Here is a 19,140-nt window from a genome sequence, read left to right on the forward strand (position 1 = left end):
ATGGCAGAACAGGAAAACAGCAACCTGAACAAGATATGAACCCAGTGTGGCTTTACTCAAAATATGAATACTTAGGGCTGCCCACAGATTATGGAATATTCATAGCAGATTTTGGTGTGGATCTGATTTTGCCGCGGACCCCCTCATTTGAAGCTGAAATCCAGTGATAATCCCTAGCATAATTTTACATACATGAATTTAAAATCCGCACCACAAGCCAATATAGGCTGCAGATTTTTTTTGCCTAAGCTATTCCATACAAGGTAAATCGACCCAACAGATGCCAAATGAACACTATTTTTGCATCTGTTGAGAAAATGGGGCCCTATGGATACATTTGGTATGTGGGTACATGATTTCTCTGTATATCATTTTGTATAATTCTAAGGCCTTAGTCACACGGGCGTATATACGCGCGTATATACTCGCGTATATACGCGCGTAAAAAAAACGCGTGACCATGTCCATTGCCACCAATATGTTCTATCTTTAGCAGGTGCGTTTTTACGCGCGTATATACGCGCGTATTTACGTCCGTGGGTTTTTACGCGCGTATATACGCGCGTATTTACGCCCGTGTGACTAAGGCCTAAGAGTGTTTTCACACCTGCACTGGAGATTCAAATTTCTTGCTCTGACTGGACGGAACCGAAGACCGCTGAGCGGACCCCATTGACTATGATGGGGTCTGCCCCCTTTCCGTCCAGCGGCCCAGTTTTGTGACAGAAAAAAAAGTGCTGCATGCAGCGCTTTTTCTTCCAGTGTTTGCAGCCATATCTGCGATGGAACCTCCGGTCAGAGGTTCCAACTCAGATGTGAAACCAACTTAACATTAACTAGTGTGTAGTAGTGGCCAACGCCAAGCAGACATTGTGGAAACTAAAAGACTGATTACAAGCTTAGATTTCCTGTTCTTTTTAATAGCTATGTTTCTGCTGTTAAATCAGGCCATAGACAGGAGTATGCTGTGGGGCCAACACTTATATGCCAAAAACGTTTCTTTTCAACTAACTCCCCCTAAACCTGCGTCTTGGACAGCCAAACACCACGGTGGGACTAAGAGAGCATTTCCACACCGTTTTTCACTATGGTGTGGGGTTTTATCCCAGGTGACGAAAACAACACTGTGTCGGAACCACCAAACAGAAATGAACAATTAATCACTGTCACTATGGTAACACAACGGATACCTCGTGTCCATTTGACAGGGTTTCTGTTTATTTCCATTATATCTGGAGTACAGAAAAATGTACTTGACTATATGATTTTACTTTAAAATGTTTTTATTAACTTTTTTCATAAGTAGGGTAAGGCGTAGATGCATGATATACAGTGATTAAGGTACAATAAGATACTGGATTCTTTAGTAATCATTTTCAAGTATTATGGTACATATATCTAATTCTAAGCATTCAAATTTAGTTTATAACAAATCTTGTTGCATCTTAATAAAGAAAGAGTTTTCGGGAAATGTTGGAGGGGGGAGGAGAAAGGAAAACAAATAAGAGGAAGGAGGGAAGGGTGGATTAAAAGGGGGTGGATGGGGGTAGGGAGGAAGGGAGGTATGAGGTCTTGTAACTAGACCTCTATAACAAATATCAAACTTTGTTGGCTTCATGAGTAATTTAAAGTTAGTTTTTTAGAGTCTCTCTCCTGCTGTATCGCCCCAATGGGGTTCGGATAGTGCCCATGGGTTTTGTGTAGTGGTTGCCTATGCGGGATCCTCCCCACGCCCCTAGGATCACATCAATCACAAGATTATTGGGGGGGTTCCCTAACTGTATGATTTTATACGCCAATAATAACACTGTTAAACAAAAATTTTGTAACCGATAAGCAGATAGGCGGCTTATAGTAACTTTAGTGTGTTAAATTCAAATATGATATCAGTTTTTTTCTGCCACGTTAAGTTTTCCAATTATGGGGAAGAATGTAATCCAATTGCTGTTGTATTGTATTTTTTTGAAATATTCCTATACAATTAATCCAGTCGGCTCGCCATTAACCTTGCTTAATAAGAATAACAAAAGTGATTGTGCAAGTATTTCACAATCACCGTTACCCTCCATGTGCTGAGTGAACACTGTATGGGTAGGTTTATGTGACATATAGGGTTTGTTTCCATGTGGCGTAAACACTGCGGATCATCCACCAGTAAGTTGTAGTTAATGAACTGTGTTTTTACAGGTCATTGGTTAGACTAAATAAAAGAATCAAAATCGTAAAACAAAGATACATGTTTGGTATCGCTGCGTCCATGAAAGTCCAATCTATCAAAGTAACACATTATTTACCCCACAAGGTAAGTGTCTCCAAGAAAAAAATGCAACAAAAAGTGATCAAAAAGTCATATGTATTCCAAAATGATACTAACGCAAACTACAGGACGTCCCGCAAGAAATGAGCTCTTGCATAACTATGTGGACGGAAAAAGTTATTGCGCGCAGAAGATGGCAGCAGAAAATAATTTTTTTTAAATTTAATGTCTTTGAAAAAAAAATAAAACTACAGCAAAAAAAAACTATAGAAGTTTGGTATCGTAGTAATCGTACTGACCTATAGAATAAAGTTATGTCATTTTTGTTGTAGTATGTGGGCTGTAGAAACAAGATGCACTGAAAACGCACTGGAATTTTTTTTTTCATTTTACTCCACTTTTAAGTACATTATATAGTACATTAAATAGTACCATTGAAAAATGCAACAAAAAAAATGCTTGGTCACTAAGGGGTTAAATAACTTGAAAATGTGACATGCTGCTATTATTCCGTTTTACCAGTGTAATCAGCAGGTTTTAATTTTACAGAAACATATCAATTACTTTCTGTTACGAACATTTTTAAAACATTTGTTGCACAGTGTAATTAAGAGGAATGGAAACTTTGTCAAACGGACACCAAAGTGGCATCAGTTTCACTAATGACAGTGAATAATTGCGTTTGCTTCCATTCGGGGATTCCGCTTTAGTGCTGTTTTCAGCACCTGTGATGTAACCCCCTGACAGAATCCCACATCATAGAGAATGCTATGGGAACGCTCCCTGACATACTTCCATAGACATTAGATTGTCCTCCAGAACTGACCAGCTTGAGTCTTTTCTAACACTGCCACAATTTTAGTACTTTCTGTATTTTTACCGGAAAGAACAGCATGCTGTTCTATCTTTTGCATTCTTGTCACAAATGACAGATGGAGAAGAATGCCTTAGCAGTACATGAGATCCACTCTAAAATAATGTCGGGAACAGACGTAAATAGAGAACTTATAATTGCAAAGTTATCGAGAAAGACAAAACACGATTTGTACAAGAGTGCCTTGCAAAATCTCTGGGCTGAATGTGAAGTAGTCGCTCTCCATATTAAACTGCTAGTAAAATACTCTCATTTGACAAGAAAAGTGTATCCTTTTGTATATAAAGCGTCATAAAATCCCTTAGGAAGGAAAATGACAAAGTAAAGGCATACAATGATGTATACAGGGCTTACATGACAGCTGGTGGCTTTACACGGATTTCTCCTTTTTTTTTATTCAGGGTCAAGGGAGGTTCCAGAATGGACTCTATGGGTTGCCATGGTAATTGGTGAACGTGAGTTAATAGGGGGATTGTTGGTTATTCTTAGACATGTAGAATACATTATAACAGTAGAGAGCTGCTGCATATAGTATGTGCTGCACTTAAATGTATTCCTATAAAATCTAAGGATACTTTTAGACATAGTAATAAATCATTCCCCGAGTAAACAATGACACAGTTTGCTCAGGCGGTTAGTTTAACCCTTTCCAATCCACTGTCTGACGTCTGAAGACATTCTGATTTAAGGCTGTAGAGCTCTGATGTCGGAAGACTTCGACAGGGTATTCTTACTGTAGATTACTGGCCGCTCTGTTGTTGGGGGCCTCTCCAGCATGTCCCATACAGCAGTACTGGCTCTAGCCAGCAGATGGTGCCATTGTATAATGGCAGAAAGAGAAAGCCCCCTAGGAAACCCTGAATCCAAAATTGGATTGCAAATGGTTAAATACAACAAGATCGTTCAGTTGTACAGTGAATGAGAACGACTGAATGATCGGTGTTTAAACCAAATGATTAGCGAATGAGCCAACAATGATTTTAATGCCCACGTAAAATGAAAGATGAGCGAAGGATAATCGTTCCGTGTAAAAGCACCTTAATTCGTATGACTGTAAGAGAAGAGTGGTGAAGGGTTTTTTCCAAAGTAGGCATCGATGATTTGTTAGTGAATTCTCTTTTTATACCTTACATACACATAGAATCCACACAATACAATCCACAGAAAAAATAGTATTAGCATGCAGAGCAACATTCGCCATTTTCCAGATTATTATTGGAAACAGCATTCAGTGTCCCTTTGCCAGCATTAGCGTGCCTTCACACGTGGTAGAAAACTTTGCCACAGACAAGTCCACACTGAAATCTACACATCTTACATTTGGATTTCGACATACATTTGCAGCGAAATTGCTTCAGATTTCCTCCTTCTACCACATCTACCACAATTCCATGGCAAATTTACATCAAAATCCACATGTAGGACATAAGGATTCCAGAGAGGATTTGTCTGTGATAGAATTTTCGGCCACATCTGAAAGCACCCTAAAGAGGTTCTCCAGAATTAGAAACAACTTAGCTACTTTCTTCAGAAACAGACAACCCCTTTAAGTGGATCTGCAATACAGTGCTGAGTTATGTAAAGTGCATCTTAATGGTAAAAAAACCCAAAAAACAGCTGATTCTCACCTCTCCCAACTTCTCACTTGACCCCCGCAGGTGGCTTCGGGTCTCCACTGTGCTGCTTGTTTACAGGCTGCAGTCAGCCTATGATTTCCTGTGAACTTGCCACTGTAGCCAATGACAGCGCTCAGCGATGGCTGCAGCAGCTTGTTTGGAGATGGCTCAAGCTTACTGCAGTGTCTGAAGATGATGTCAGAAGGGAGACCAGAAGCCACCAGTGGTGTTGTTATTCTACACCATGGGGATCTAATAAGATACACTTTACATAATCCGAACAATTCCCATGCAATCCGCGGCCCATCCACAATGTCAATGGAGGCCGTCCGACCCGCAGCCTATATGCAATTAACATCACACATGAGCCACAGGTACCCGTGTGATCACTAAGCGATGGCATGGGAAATACAAAGTATTGAGAAAAAAATCTGTATTACACATTACCAACGCTGTACCGCCACGGTCATATGCATTGCAAAAATGACAGATACAGGGGGTCACTCGCCAGCTTTAAAGCTGGAACCCGCTGCAGGGTCTCATATGTGGAATCTGACCTGGACGTGTGAAGCCAGCAAATAGAAACATGTGACATGACAGCTGCGGTAGGGGATCCAGCTGCCGGCATCCTGTAACTGTTTTTCAGGGAAGGGCTTTAAATATAAGCCCTTCCCTGAAAAACAAGGAAAAGTAGTGATAAAAAAAAAAAATCATACTCATCTTCCTACAGCTGCCAGGGCTCAGCCGCGTCCTATCTGCGCTGTCACCGGCTCCTCAAAGCAGTTCTTTCAGCAGGTTTTAAATACCCGCCTGCTGTAAGAGCTGCTTCTGATTGGCTGAGGCACTTAGCGAATCACAGGCAGCTCTTGGCTGTCAGTCATTCAGCGAGAGCTACCTGTGATTGGCTGAGATGCTCAGCCAATCACAGACAGCTGCTTCTGATTGGCTGATCACCTCAGACAATCACAGGCAGCTCTCGCTGAATGAATGATAGCCAAGAGCTGCCTGTGATTGGCTGAGCTCCTTAGCTAATTAGAAGCAGCTCTTTCAGAAGGGGGGGGATTTTAAATCCCCACCTGCTGAAAGAACTGCTTTGAAGAGCCGGGGACAGCGCAGAGATGACGCGGCTGAGCCCTGGCAGCTGAAGGAAGGTGAGTATGATTTTTTTTTAAATTTTCAACACCACTTTTTCTTGTTTTTCAGGGAAGTGCTTATATTTAAAGCCCTTCCCTGAAAAACAATTACAGGATGCCGGCAACTGGATTCCCTACCGCAGCTGTCATCTGTGACAGCTGTTGTAGGGAATTCTTTATTCCCCGCAGAGATGAAGAATTCCTTTGCTGCATCTGTCACAGATGTGGCAGGTGCAGCAGGGAATTCTTTTTCCTCACGGGGATGAAGGAAACATCTGCTGCGTGCGGCAGGTGTGTTCTTCATCCCCGCGGGGACACGGCAGCGGTGGACAGGTAAGTTTTTTTTTTTTTACACTAAAGATCTTGTTTTTCAGGGAAGAGCTTATATGTAAAGCCCTTCCCTGAAAAACAATTCAGGGGTGCCGGCAAAGCATTGCCTTCAATGAAGCTGCTGGCAGCAGCCGCGGCTCAATTGAAGGCAATGTACGGATCTTCATACACGCGTGTTTTTGCACATACATGGGTGCGCACCTATGTACGCACAAAAACACCCTCGTGTGAAGCCACCTTAATGGATGAAAAGAAGCCTTGATTTCTTAGCCCAGTCATAGGAATAGTTGATTCTGTAATATATTATTGAATATGGCTAAGTTATGTGATTGATTTGTATGGAAAATATTATTTATGGTATTAAGTTGAATAGAAAGAAAAAGCTATTATCGGTTGTCCAGATCTTGTGATCTCTTTATTAAAAAAACAACAAGTCTGTTGTAACCATAGACATTTGATAATGAATAAAAGGAAGCGCTACCATAGCACAGGCATCACCATCCGATTGGTGGAGATCCCCATGATGCCAGACGCGTTAATTTCTGGCTTGAATTGTCTATTTAAATGTTCTCTCATTCCCTGCTTTTCTAAGCTGGTCTGACGAAGAAGTCTCTCCGGCTACGTAGCGTGAAGTCTAATAAAAATTAATGTTCTCATTTATTCTGGCTCCACTCATCAAGGACAGCAGTGTCATTCCTCCTCACCTTTGGTAATCTATCTCATAGACATTTGATAACATGAAATGCTGTCCTGTCAAAAATGTGGTCTATGTACACTGATGAGCTTGTCACTCAGCATATTATATTGACTCCTACTGAATTCACTGGAAGTTGTGCCTGAAATACCAACCCGGCCGCTGCGCTGTAGTCAGCGCTTTCTGCTCCCTGCATTGTCCTTACTGACAGCACTTCCAGGGATCCCAAGTAGTGGATCTCCACCCATCATCTATTGATGACCTGTCCTAAGAATAGGTCATTAATAGAACAATGTGAGAAAATGCCTTAAGTTTGAAAGTCATGGGTAACGACATAAACTGTTTGAAATATGTAGGAAAATAGGAGTTTTATCCTTTGGTGATGGATTTTTATACTAATTATTTTTGGGCCTGATCACTGGTACTATAAGTGGGCTTGCACTGATATGACATTTGACTGTTCATTAAATTCTACTACTGGAAAACCAGTACTGTGCCAGGATTAGGTAAATAGTACTAAATACATGTTATTTAACATCCTACATAGTGTATAATGTGTTTCAATTTGGTTACTGAGTCTGGAAGGGTATTGTTTCTCCTTAAGGTGAGAAGACTTAGAATGACATCCATGCTCCTCTGGGAACTATGCAAATGGGATGATGGAACAATACATCTGCAGCGCCACCTATTGAAAGGCAGTCTGTGTATGGTTATTCTGGCTTTTGCTTACAATTTCCAGTCATTTTTACAAGACTTGTTTAAAAAGTCTAACATTGACCTGCAGGAATGCTGCTTCCAATAGGTGGTGCTGCAGAGGTATTGTTGCATCTTCCTATTTGCAATATGGTTATTAGGCATGGATCTTGAAGACTACAACTGCCATGGATGAGAAACACAGATTCCCATACAGTCCTCATGCATTGACATTGTGCCTGTAAATAAATATTACATGACTCCATCTCATCACCCTTCACTGTCAGTTCTGGACTTTTAACTGCAAGACCAACAGAATAAACCCAACCAATATACTTCAGCACACTGACCTCGCGGGCTGCTTTCTTTACAAAGCTTTCATCTGTGATGCGGAATGCTCTACAGAGGGCTTCAGCCGGGTCCTGTGGGAACACTTCTTGACGTACCAAATTCACGTGCAGGTGGATAGAAGCGTAAATGGCAGCATCTACTCCTCCGTGTCCGTCAAACACAGCAAAGTAAGCTTGTTCCTCTTGGTCCTAAGGGGTGTTAGAAAAACAAAGTGATAAAACACAAGATCCACACAACTATTTTCCTTATCCTGCTTCGACACTCAGCATGTACATTGGATTTCTGCCCTCGGTGTACAGATATTAGAATTCAGTCTCAAGAAGATGAAGTTGTGAGAGCATACACTTACCAGATACTTACATGTGAATAGGAGTGTGGAACGGAGATATTTGTTTTATTTTACGACTAATATTGTATGGGGATTAGAGCCATTATATGGAGCATTATGGCTGGTGTTACGTGAGTGCTATGGTTGGTGCTTGTTTTTCTTAAAATTATTTTAAAGTCATAATTCTGTCCATTTCACCTCCTTTGTAACTACTGATGGAATATTCACGTCATACTAGCATATGCTATATGCCATAGTATGATACTATTAAGGAGAATGGAATAACACTGTGTGAAACTGCTACTGCTATGAGAGGCAGTATATGGCACCCATCTGAAAAGTGCATTTAGGATGAGCATTGTGAGGAGATGATCAGATTCCTGCTCTCAGCCAATAGGCATTGTCAGTAGTGTTATTGGTTGGATGCAGGTACATTATAAGGCCTTTTAGTATAGTGGCAACTGGAATAACTCACCCAGATGCTGATACACTGTAGGGAGGGGGTACGAATCAGATGATACTGTCTTCACAGAAGGGATGTTATTACTTTGTGGGGCCACATGGGGAGCGCCAGCACTTTGGGAGGGTCACAAACATGTTCATTGGAGGTAGCAGCAGGACAGGGAGTATACACAGAGACAAGTTGTAGCTGGAATAAGTGGTTTTCGCCCAGATATAGAAGAAAAAGGACAACTCCAATCATAGATGTCACCAGTGATAACTGGAGTAATCACTTTCACTGTGTAGAACTGGTATCTGACTATTATTTATAGGTATACTATTACTTTGAGAGGGTCACTAAGGTGATCTATTACTATAGAAATCAAAGGGCATCGGCTAACGAGAAAAAAATTTGCTGCGATACATAAATATATATGTTATATGTGTATAATATACACTCATTGTAAAAAAAAAATGAACCCCTTAAAAGAAGTTGTTGAAATCGAATGAAATTTTCTCTGTGTGATTGTAACGTTGATATAAGTAAGTGATTACACTATCAGAGCATAAAAGTAATTTATTGCTATTATTGTACTGCCTCTAGCTTAGATGTAAGATGTGATACAGGCGGGCATGGAGACTCTAGTACCCTGTTGTACTGCCTCTAGCTTAGATGTAAGATGTGATACAGGCGGGCATGGAGACTCTAGTACCCTGTTGTACCGCCTCTAGCTTAGATGTAAGATGTGATACAGGCGGGCATGGAGGCTCTAGTACCCTGTTGTACCGCCTCTAGCTGGGATACAAGATGTGATACAGGCGGGTATGGAGGCTCTAGTACCCTGTTGTACCGCCTCTAGCTTAGATGTAAGATGTGATACGGGTGAGCATGGAGGCTCTAGTACCCTTTTGTACTGCCGCTAGCTTGGATGTAAGATGTGGTACAGGTGGGCATAGAGACTCTTGTATCCTGTTGCACCACTTCTAGCTTGGATACAAGATGTGATACGGGTGGGCATGGAAGTTCTAGTACCTTGTTGTACTGTCTCTAGCTTGAATGTAAATTGTAATACAGGGGGCATGCAGGCTCTAGTACCCTGTTGTACCGCCTCTAACTTGGATAAAAGATGTGATACGGGGGAGGGCATGGAGGCTCTAGTACCCTGTTGTACCACCTCTAGCTTGTATACAAGTTGTGATACGGGGGAAATAGAGGCTCTAGTACCTTGTTGTACTGTCTCTAGCATGGATGTTAGATGTGATACAGAGGGTATGGAGGCTCTAGTACCCTGTTGCACTGACTCTAGCTTGGATACAAGATGTGATACAGGTGGGCATGGAGGCTCTAGTTCCTTGTCGTACCGCCTCTATCTTTTATACAGGATCTGATACAGGCAGGCATGGAGGCTCTAGTTCCCTGTTGGGCCACCTCTAGCTTGGATACAGGATGTGATGCAGGCGGGCATGGAGGCTCTAGTACACTGTTGCACCGTTTCTAGCTCAGATACAAGATGTGCTTCGGGCGGGCATAGAGGCTCTAGTATCTTGTTGTACCATCTCTAGCTTGAATGCAAGATGTGATACAGGTGGGCATGGAGGCTCTAGCACCCTGTTTTACCTCCTCTAGCTTGGATGTAAGATGTGATATGGTCAGGCATGGAGGCTCTAGTACCCTGTTGTATTGCCTCCAGCTTGAATGTAAGATGTGATACAGGCGGGCATGGAGGCTCTAGTACCTTGTTTTACCTCCTCTAGCTTGGATGTAAGATGTAATATGGTCAGGCATGGAGGCTCTTGTACCCTCTTGTACTGCCTCTAGCTTGGATGTAAGATGTGATACGGGCGGGCCTGGAGGCTCTAGTACCCTGTTGTACCGCCTCTAGCTTGGATGTAAGATGTGATACAGGTGGGCATAGAGGCTCTAGTATCCTGTTGCACCACTTCTAGCTTGGATACAAGATGTGATATGGGGGAAATGGAGGCTCTGGTACCTTGTTGTACTGTCTCTAGCATGGATGTTAGATGTGATACAGAGGGTATGGAGGCTCTGGTACCTTGTTGTACCGTCTCTAGCTTGGATGTAAGTTGTAATACGGGGGGCATGGAGGCTCTGGTACCCTGTTGTACCGCCTCTAGCTTGGATGTTAGATGTGATACGGGGGGGGGGGGGGGGGTGCATGGAGGCTCTAGTACCCTGTTGTACTGCCTCTAGTTTGGCTACAGGATGTGATACAGGCGGGTATGGAGGCTCTAGTTCCTTCTTGTACCGCCTCTATCTTGGATACAGGAACTCATACAGGCAGGCACTGAGGCTCTAGCACCCTGTTGGGCCACCTCTAGCTTGGATGTAAGATGTGATGCAGGCGGGCATGGAGGCTCTAGTACCCTGTTGTACCGCCTCTAGCTTGGATACAATATGCGATATAGGCGGGCATGGAGGCATACAAGTTCTGTATGGTATCCTGCGGCATATCACTCCACAATTCGCTGTAACTGAGCCGCTAGATCATGTAAACTCATCACCTTCTATTTGTGTCCCAATACTTTTGTCAGCATAGTGTACATTCAACTCAACGCAATTTCCACTCATTTAGCAATCCTATGTGACTTACCAATTTAGTAATTATGTGATCGACGTACAAAGAAATAGATGCTTCATAGAGCGCTGTTATTTTAATGATAATTCAGAATTGAACATAAATTGCACAGATAGAAGGTGGACCCTCAGAATCAATTCCTTTTGACCAATGTACCCCAGTCTGACACTGAATATATATTATAGTTTATCATGTCCCATTTTGTAAACTACTGCTTTATTTCTTTGGGGACAGATCCCAAGAGAACAAAATGTTTTGGCTTTGTAAGGAACGCAATTTTGTACTGCAATAAAAAGTAATCTTCCATCATATTGATTTTCTGATTGGAGTGCTGAAAAATTATTTTTCACCAATTACAATCCATCTTTTAAGTCTCTTATGATGACCAATTGAAAAATATTTCTAAACAATACTTACAATTGATTTGCATATAGTACATACAGTTTGGGCAGTTAGTTCTTTGGTCATACAGTTGCAATCAAAGTTATTTAACCACTATTGTAAATTAGATTTATTTGCCAAATGCATGCAAAAAAAACAACAATCAAACAAGAATTTAAATAGTTCAACACAACTAATATAACAGATGTTTTCTCTGAGTTCAATACAAAATGAGACTTTTAATGACTGATGCAGTCTCAGAATTATTCAACTCCTTTATGACAGGAGTCTTTAGTACTTAACCCTTCTTAATCTACTGTGTGACGTCTGAAGACATTATGATTTAAGGCTGTACAGCTCCGATGTTGGAAGACATCCGTCGGGGTTCTCTTACTGTATATTGCCAGCCTCTCTGCTGTTGGAGCCTATCCTACGTGTCAGCTCATGCAGTACTGGCTTTAGCCAGCATATAGCGCCATTGTATAACTGCAGAAAAAGAGTAAGCCCCCTAGGAAAACCAGGATACAAATTGGATTGGAAAGGGTTAACAGAGCACTTGTTTGCTGTTATAACCTGCTGCAAATGTGATGCATAGCCAGCTAGCAGCTTCTAACAGCCCATTCCTCATGGACAATGGCCTCTAATTCAATAATATTCTTGGGTTTTCGTGCTGCAAATGCCTTCTTCACATCCTAACAAAGATTTCCTATGGGGTTCAAGTCAGGTGACTGTGATGGACATCCAAAATCGTCCCGGACTTCCAAAACCAAGCCTTGGTGGACCTCTTAGGTGTGCTTGGAATCATACAAGTGTTAAGAGTTTTGTTTTTTTTCAAATATCAAAATGCAAAGTGAATTAACAACAGAGAAATCTAAACATCTTGGAGAACTAACCACAGATCTTCTGTGGATGTAGCTTGCTCAAATCCTTCTGTTTCTTCATGTAATTCCAGACTGACTGGATGATGATGAGATCAGGGCTCTGTGGGGCCAAATCATCACTTACAGGACATCTTTTTTCCCCTTACCCTGAAGATAGTGCTTAATGACATTGACTGTATGTTTGGGGTCGTTGTCCTGCTGCAGAGTACATTTGGAGCCAATCAGAGAAAAAAAAATCTTACTTTGCAGCATTTGATCCACAACTGCCTCAAACTTTTGCAGAGTGCTATAGGTCTTGAAGTTCGGGCATGAAGTGTTTAGTTTGTGTCTTATTATGCAAACAGAAGCCTTAGTGTCTGCTGCCACCGAATCTTGCTGTAGCTCCTTTGCAGTCACTTTAGGGTTTTTGACCACCTGCTTCCTTAAAGGGGTTGTCCCGCGGCAGCAAGTGGGTCTATACACTTCTGTATGGCCATATTAATGCACTTTGTAATGTACATTGTGCATTAATTATGAGCCATACAGAAGTTATCAAAAGTTTTATACTTACCTGCTCCGTTGCTGGCGTCCTCGTCTCCATGGTGCCGACTAATTTTCGGCCTCAGATGGCCAAATTAGCCGCGCTTGCGCAGTCCGGGTCTTCTGCTGTATTCAATGGAGCCGCTCGTGCAGAATGCCGGCTCCATGTAGTTCCGCCCCGTCACGTGCCGATTCCAGCCAATCAGGAGGCTGGAATCGGCAATGGACCGCACAGAAGAGCTGTGGTCCACGGAGGGAGCAGACCCCGGCGGCCATCTTCAGCAGGTGAGTATGAAGACGCCGGACCGCCGGGATTCAGGTAAGCGCTGTGCTGTTTGTTTTTTTAACCCCTGCATCGGGGTTGTCTCGCGCCGAACGGGGGGGGGGGGGGGGGGGGTTAAAAAAAAACAAAAAACGTTTCGGCGCGGGACAACCCCTTTAAGAATCTGGTAGCAGCCGGTGATAGCTTTCTCTTTCTGCCATGTCCAGGTAGTGTAGATGGTGTTCCTTCAACTTTAAAGTTGCAAACTATGCTTCCAGCTGTATCCCTAGGACTATTCTGTGACTTTGCTATCTTTTTGTATCTATGTTTTTGTTTTTGCAACTCAATGATTTCTTCTGCTACATTTTTTAGATAATTCTCTTGACCTAGACTATATTTCTAACATACAGTCAGCTAAGCCTTAGGCACTCCAGCTATTTGATGTATGTTATCTGAAGCACACCTGACGGAACTAATAAAGCCCTTGATTATTTGCATCAGGTGTGTTTAAGACAACATCTGTATTACAAATATGTGCTAATAGAGAAGACAGAACAATACTACTGTAGTTCCACCTATTGGAAGGCAGCATTCCTACAAGTTAATCTCAGACCTTTTAGATAAGCCTTGTAACAATGACTGGAAATTGTAAGCCAAGCCCCTCATCAGTGTACAGTAGGTTTCTGGCTTGGCTAGTGAGAGACCTATAGACATGGGTTAGGAAGGGTATCATTTCTCCTTAAAGAGAGCACCTCCCAATGGGTATTATTGTATCTTCACGCCACCAGGAAGTCCTAGAGGAGTCAAGACTGATGGGGGGGGGGGGGGGGACGCTCCCTGTACCTGATTGGCTGCAGCAACAGCTCCCCTGCAGGTCCTAGCAGTACAGTATCATTCTGAATTTGTTTCTCCCGTCCCAGCTGTGATGGAAGGTCCTCACTGCTGCCGTCAGTCTGGCAAGCTCCCCCGCAGTTCAGTGTGGTTCCCGATTCAGCTGTGTGTGGTTGGCACTTTGCGGCTTGCTGTCCTTTTAAGTGGGGCGCTATCGGCGTTGTGCCTCTTCATGCAAGGCAGCACAGACAGCCAGCGGTCGCCAGATGTGTGCGCTCCAAGCGTCTGTGCAGCTCCTCAAGCTGTGTGGCAGAAGGCAGAGGAGACACCTGGCTGTCCCCACATATGAGCACTGCTGGTGGGCCGCGCACACTGCTGGTGGGCCGCGCACACCACTCAGAGCCGATGCATGGGCCCGGACAGTATTGGGAGCAGTGGCCGCCTGTATGCCTATTATTGTATGTTGACACGCAGCTTCCAGGACCTTGTGGAATGCAACCAATCTAGAGCTAGTGCCGTCGGTGCATGGAAGCCCTGTCAAGCCCCTAGCTTCCGGTGGCGTCAAGATACAATAATACCCTCCCAATGTGTGTGGAGACACCTAGAAGGTAAGTAAAAAAAACTTAAAAGGCCATCTATGCTCATCTGGGAAATATGCAAATAGAGAAGATGGAACAATACCTCTGCAGCGCCACCTATTGTAAAGCAGTATTCTTGCAAGTCAAAGTCAGACCTTTTAGACAAGCCGTGTAACAATGATTGGAAAGTGTAAACCAAGCCAGAATATGATACACAAACAGCGATTTTGGGGGTTTTGCCCCTCATCAGTGTGGAGTAGGTTTTTGGCTCGGCTAGTAAGAGGCCTATAGACGTGGGTCAGGAAGGATATCATTACTCCTTAAAGACAGCACCCAGAAGGTATGTGAGGAGACACCTAGAAGGTGAATACTATTATGAGGAGTTTGAATAATTCTGAGACTACAGCAGTCATTAAGGCCTCTTTCACACTGGCGACAGCGATATTACCGCGAGAAAATTGCAGCGATATCGCATTGGTGTTCTGTGCAATATCGCTGCGTTTTCTCGCAGTGATATCACCATTTTGAGTCGCACAAAGTCGTGCATAGTGCTATAAAGTCGTGCGACTTTGTAGCTCTCTTTTGCTGGGATTTTCGGGGGCCTTGAAATATAAGCCCTGCCCTGAAAATAAGCCCTAGGTGCATAGAAAGAAAATACATCACCTGAGAGGCGCTGTCCGGCTCCGCCACACGTCTCCTTAGGTCCCTGCAGACTTGCTTGTAGTTTTTCCCTCAGACAAGCATTTTTAATGCTCTCGTATCACGAGAAAATAGCATGATTTTGTTGCCTGTGTGAAACTGGCCTAAAAGTACCATTTTATGTAAAATTTAGAGAAATACTTATGTTAGTTCTATTGAGCTATTTAAATTGTTCTTGTTTGATTGCTTTATGCAAACAGGTAAAAATTTGTAAATTTGGTAAATAAGCCTAATTTGCAGTGGGCGTTGAATAGATTTGATTGCAACTATAGATACTGAATCTACATTAAACCCTAATTGCATTGAACGTCTACCTTATTAGTATATCTTCCAAAATTCTTGATAACCAAAATCAACAAACTTCATATAGCATATTGCATGCATAAAGCAGAAGTAAAGTATGCATTGTAAAAAAAAAACCCAAAAGGAGCTGTCAGAATGTAACATTGATATAAGTAAGTGATTACAACATCGGAGCAAAAGGACAACTTATTGCGGAAAATTGAACACTTTTAGGGAGTCTCTAGTATCCTGTTGAGCCGCCTTTAGCTTGGATGCAAGATGTGATACGAGCAGGCATGGAGGCATACAGATTCTGTATGGTATGCCGTAGTATCCACATTTTCTGTGACTGAGCCCTAGGTCTCCAAACATGAATACAACGGTCCTCAATGCCTAAACTAAACCTGGATTCGTTGCTGAAGACAACCCAGTTCCACTCTGTAGCAGTTCAGTTTTGTTGCTCATGACACCACTGCAAACGGAGATGACAGTAGGTGGGTGTCAAAGCCAATATATGTAATAGGTGTTGTGAGACGAAATGTCCTTCAACAAGGGGTTCTGAAGGAGGGTCCATATAAGCAAATTTGCTCAAGTGGAGTCAAAGATGGAAATGGCTCATAACCATAGATGAAGTAGTAGAAATGACAAATTTGGATATATCCAAACGCAGTATATGATGGCAGGGAATATTTTTCAGAAAGCGCAGAAAATGCTGGAATGCCACATGAGCGAGGGGCTACTAGGTCACTACATTCAAATAGGTTAGCAGAACTCCATGGCCTTAGCATTTGATGGGTAAGACTGTCTGGTATGAAAGAGATGTACTGAGTCTTTTGTCATTGTATTCCTTGGACTTTTGTTTTCTTCTCTGCCATTTATATGCCCAGAGCATACTCAGGACGCTCTCCCACCCATGGGATGTCATTGAGACCGGCGGATCCCCTTCATGATTGATCAACTGAACCAGTTCTTGAGCTGCACGACTATTTATTATAATATCCTTTTAAATTGAACGACGTGCCGGGCCGACCTTGGGCTACCCGGTCACCCTTGGGTGAACCCCTATATTCACACCCTTTGATCCCCCACCTTCTCCTCCTTGGAGCGCCGCCTATCCAATTTTGTCCTATAAATGATTTAGATGAGGGAATTGAGGTGGAAGTGATCAAATTTGCAGACGACACAAAGCTAGGAAGGATAGCAAACACTAGCGAAGAGAGACATGATTCAAAAAGATCTGGACAAGCTTGAACAGAGGGCGGCGACTAACAGAATGGTATTTAACAGGAGGAAATGCAAAGTCCTACATCTGGGCAAAAAAATTCAAAAACATATACAGAATAGGAGGAATTGGGCTAAGCAGCACATGTGAGAAAGACTTGGTTATACTAATAGATCATAAACTGAACATGAGTCTACAGTGTGATGCAGCAGCAATAAAGGCAAACACAATTCTGGGATGTATTAAGAGAAGCATAGAGTCTAGATCATGTGAGGTAATTATCCCCCTCTACTCTTTCTTAGTCAGACCTCATCTGGAATACTGTGTCCAGTTCTGGGCACCCCACTTTAAAAAAGACATAAACTGGAGCAAGTTCGGAGAAGAGCTACCAGGATGGTGAGTGTTCTGCAAAACATGTCCTATGAGGAACGGTTAAAAGAGTTGCGAATGTTTAGCTTGCAAAAAAGAAGGCTGAGAGAATTAACAGCTGTCTACAAATATTTAAAGGACTGTCACAGTGCAGAGGGATCAGCCCTGATCTCATTTGGAAAAGGAAAGACTAGAAGCTATGGGATTAAAGTGAAAAGGAGGAGGTACAGATTATATATAGAAAACGTCGTAGATTGGTAGATGGGTCAAGGTTAATTTCTGCATGTAAGGATTCCAGTGTGGGCCATTTGTGGGCATTAAGTATCTTGAATACCCGTATTGGAGTCAGTTTACTCCAGAAGGCAGATGGGAACAGTCTGTTGTCGATAAAGGGAGGTACTACATTCAAAGAGGCAAGGTAGGATAGAAAATCTTCTTGTATATCCAAAGCGTTTATGTGTTGGCAGAATTTAGGCAAGCCTCTACATAGCTTACTTACTGAGCTATGATTATGCCCACCCACAATCTCACATTTTACCTTCCCCTTAAGGGTGACTAGCCACTAGCGTTTTTTTTCCACAGGCAAATTCGCAGCGTTTTTTTTTTTCCAATTGTCAATGGGACTTTCTAATGTTAACTCCTTAATGACATGGCCTATTTTGGCATTGAGGACCAAGCGATTTTTGGTATTTTTCCATCTCCATTTTTCAAAAGCCATAACTTTTTTATTTTTCCGTCAACGTGCCCATATAAGGGCTTGTTCTTTGCGTGGCGAGCTGTAGTTTTTATCGGTGCCACTTTTGGGTACATAGACTATATCGTAAAACTTTTATTATTTTTTTTATGATAACAGGGAGAGAAAACACATCAATTCTGCCATAGATTTTTTTTTTTACAGCGTTAATCATGCAGCATAAATGACACACTAAATTTTTTCTGCGGGTCGGTACGGTTAAAACCATACCAAAATTCTTATATTTTTTTTAGGTTTTTACACTTTTTTGCAATAAAACCCTTTTTTTAAAATCTTTTTTTTTTGTCTCTATAGCTGCATTCAAAGTCCTGTAACTTTTTTATTTTTCTATGTACAGAGCTCTATAAGGGCTTATTTTTTGTGAGACGAGCTGTAGTTTTTGCTGGTTCCATTTTGGGGAATGTACGGCTTTTTTGATCACTTTTATTGGATTTGTTTTTAAGCGTTTTTTGTTACGCTTTTTGCCGTACAAAATAAAAACTGTGTTCAACTTTTTGTACACGTCGTTACGGACGCATCAATACCCAATATGTGGGGTTTAAATTTTTTTTTACCTTTTTTTATGCTAATATTAGAAAAAGCATTAAAAAAGGGGTTTTTTACATTTTTTTTTTACATTTTTCTTTTTTTTACATTTTTCTTTTCTTTTTTCTTTACAGTATTTGAGTCCCTCTGAGGGACTTGCAGCACTATGCCTATGATCGCTGTCATAAGGCATGGCAGAGCTACTGCTCTGCCATGCCTTATCGCTTATACAGCGATAATAGGCATTGGCAATACAGGACGCCAGTGTCTGGCATCCTGTTGCCATGGTGACATGCCGGGCTCTTGCGATGAGATCGCGAGAGCCGGCCGGAGTCACAGAGGGAGCGCGCTCCCTCTGTGAACTCTTTCCCTGCCGCGAACTACTTAGATCGCGGCAAGGAAGGGGTTAACAGCGGGGGGCGCATCTCCGATGTCCCCCCGCTGTTACATCGGGACGCTGGCTGTGACTGACAGCCATCTCCCGCTGCGGGATAGCGCTGGATCATATGTGATCTCGCGCTAT

The 19,140-nt window shown here is 42.4% G+C and overlaps 1 protein-coding gene across 1 annotated transcript in view; it reads right to left on the bottom strand.

The window, feature by feature from the left end:
• Nucleotides 1-19,140, bottom strand: part of PPM1E (protein phosphatase, Mg2+/Mn2+ dependent 1E) — a 216,996-nt gene that overhangs the window by 13,374 nt on the left and 184,482 nt on the right. The window contains exon 4 of the mRNA XM_066575854.1: nt 7,948-8,136. Coding sequence (XP_066431951.1) covers nt 7,948-8,136 — 189 coding nt within the window. The remainder of the gene's footprint in view (nt 1-7,947; nt 8,137-19,140) is intronic.

Source organism: Eleutherodactylus coqui, chromosome 1, assembly GCF_035609145.1.
Source record: "Eleutherodactylus coqui strain aEleCoq1 chromosome 1, aEleCoq1.hap1, whole genome shotgun sequence".
NCBI classification, from domain to species: domain Eukaryota; kingdom Metazoa; phylum Chordata; class Amphibia; order Anura; family Eleutherodactylidae; genus Eleutherodactylus; species Eleutherodactylus coqui.